Source organism: Colobus angolensis, unplaced genomic scaffold (assembly GCF_000951035.1).
Source record: "Colobus angolensis palliatus isolate OR3802 unplaced genomic scaffold, Cang.pa_1.0 Scaffold21, whole genome shotgun sequence".
Taxonomy (NCBI): domain Eukaryota; kingdom Metazoa; phylum Chordata; class Mammalia; order Primates; family Cercopithecidae; genus Colobus; species Colobus angolensis.
In genome coordinates this window covers 8,693,481-8,695,116 of record NW_012115266.1, presented here as the reverse complement: position 1 = coordinate 8,695,116, position 1,636 = coordinate 8,693,481, and the positions used below count along the sequence as shown (strand labels likewise).

The 1,636-nt window shown below is 49.3% G+C and overlaps 1 protein-coding gene across 1 annotated transcript in view; it reads right to left on the bottom strand.

Moving 5' to 3' along the window:
- VWCE (von Willebrand factor C and EGF domains) overlaps positions 1-1,636 on the bottom strand; it is a 49,188-nt gene that overhangs the window by 12,795 nt on the left and 34,757 nt on the right. The window contains 1 exon segment of the mRNA XM_011942792.1: positions 983-1,095. Within this exon segment, the coding sequence (XP_011798182.1) occupies positions 983-1,095 (113 nt within the window).

The window sequence follows — 1,636 nt, the reverse complement described above, 5'->3', positions numbered from 1 at the left end:
ATGTTGCAGTGAGCCATGATCACGCTACTGCACTTCAACCTGGGTGACAGAGCAACACCCTGTCTCAAAAAAAAAAAAATTTTTTTTTCATTCTCCAAAAATTAAATGATACTATGGGACATGCTTTTTCAGACTGAGAGGCAGTATGACTCAGGAGAATAAATGTGCATCTCGGAATCACAATGCTAGGGTTCCATTCTCAGTACTTTGATTAACTAGTTATGGGATCTTGAGCAAAGACTCTCTCTGTGCCTTGGTTTTCTCATCCAGAAGAATGAGATGATAAATTCTGGAATGGATTAGCTGAGTGCATGCCTATGAGGGGCCTGGCACACAGCAAGAGTTTGACCATGTGGGTCTATTGAAAAGGTTCCAGTACCAGGTTCTAGGTTTGTGCGCTTCACCTCCACCCTCATCAAGAATCCCTGAGACCATCTCTAGGGGGTAACCCAGAAGCAGAGGACTTTGCCAGCCAGGTTTAAAAACATTTATCTGGGCTGGGCATGGTGGCTCATGCCTGTAATCCCAACACTTTGGGAGGCTGAGGTGGGCAGATCACCTGAGTTCAGGAGTTTGGAAACAGCCTGGCCAACATGGCGAAACCCCGTCTCTACCAAAAATACAAAAATTAGCCGTGCGTAATGGTGCATGCCTGTAGTCTCAGCTACTTAGGAGGCTGACACAGGAGACTCGCTTGAACTCGGGAGGCGGAGGTTGCAATGAGCTGAGATTGCACCACTGCACTCCAACCTGGGAGCCTGGGTGATAAAGCAAGACTCCATCTCAAAAACAAACAAAAAAAAATGTATCTGACCCTGTCTAAAGGGTCACCCTGGGCAGGACTGGAGGGAGCTGACTTCCACCATGAACCAGAAGGATCCCTTGTCGTGGAGGTCTCTGGATTTTGCCTCTGGGATTCAGGAGTCGATGTCAGTTGTGGGGGAGTTTCCAGAGGCAGGGGTCAGATCTGGGTGGTCCATACCAGGCAGATGCAGCTCAGACATGGGTCCAGCACAGACGGGAAGGTCTCGTTGTTATAGAAGATTCTGCCTGTGTAGGTGCAGCCTGCCAGAGAGAGCATGTGCTGAGCACCAGCTGGGAGTGGCCAGGGACCAGGCTCCCCACCAGGGCCAAGGTCAGAGGCTTATCTGGATAGCAAACGGGAGGCCATGTGCCTCCCAAGGCAGTCACCCTGGGAGTTAGGGAAGGGACGAAATGCCTGTCTGGATTGTCTGAATCGTGTATTGACTTTTTTCCCACCAGATTCAGCAAAAGGATCAAGTGTCTTGGCCTCAGTGTTCTCACCCTGGAGAGTGGGGAGATTCGTCCTCTACCTCTCACCGGGGGGATGAGGCGGAAGGACTGGGAAATACGAGGTGTGTGTGAGGCCCCACAGCATCTCCCCAACCTCCTCTCTGCCTTCCAAACTCAGTCAAACCACCAACCCCGCCTGTCCAGAACATTCCCCAACACCACTCCCCTCTCTGATTCCTGACAGCCCCAGAAGCCTGATCTGAGTGATGATACTATAACATACTGGTAAGTGTAACAGCAGGTGATGAGACAGTAGGGGAAGCTTAAAAAAATATATATATATATATATATACATATATGTAAAATGTACATCTACTAAATG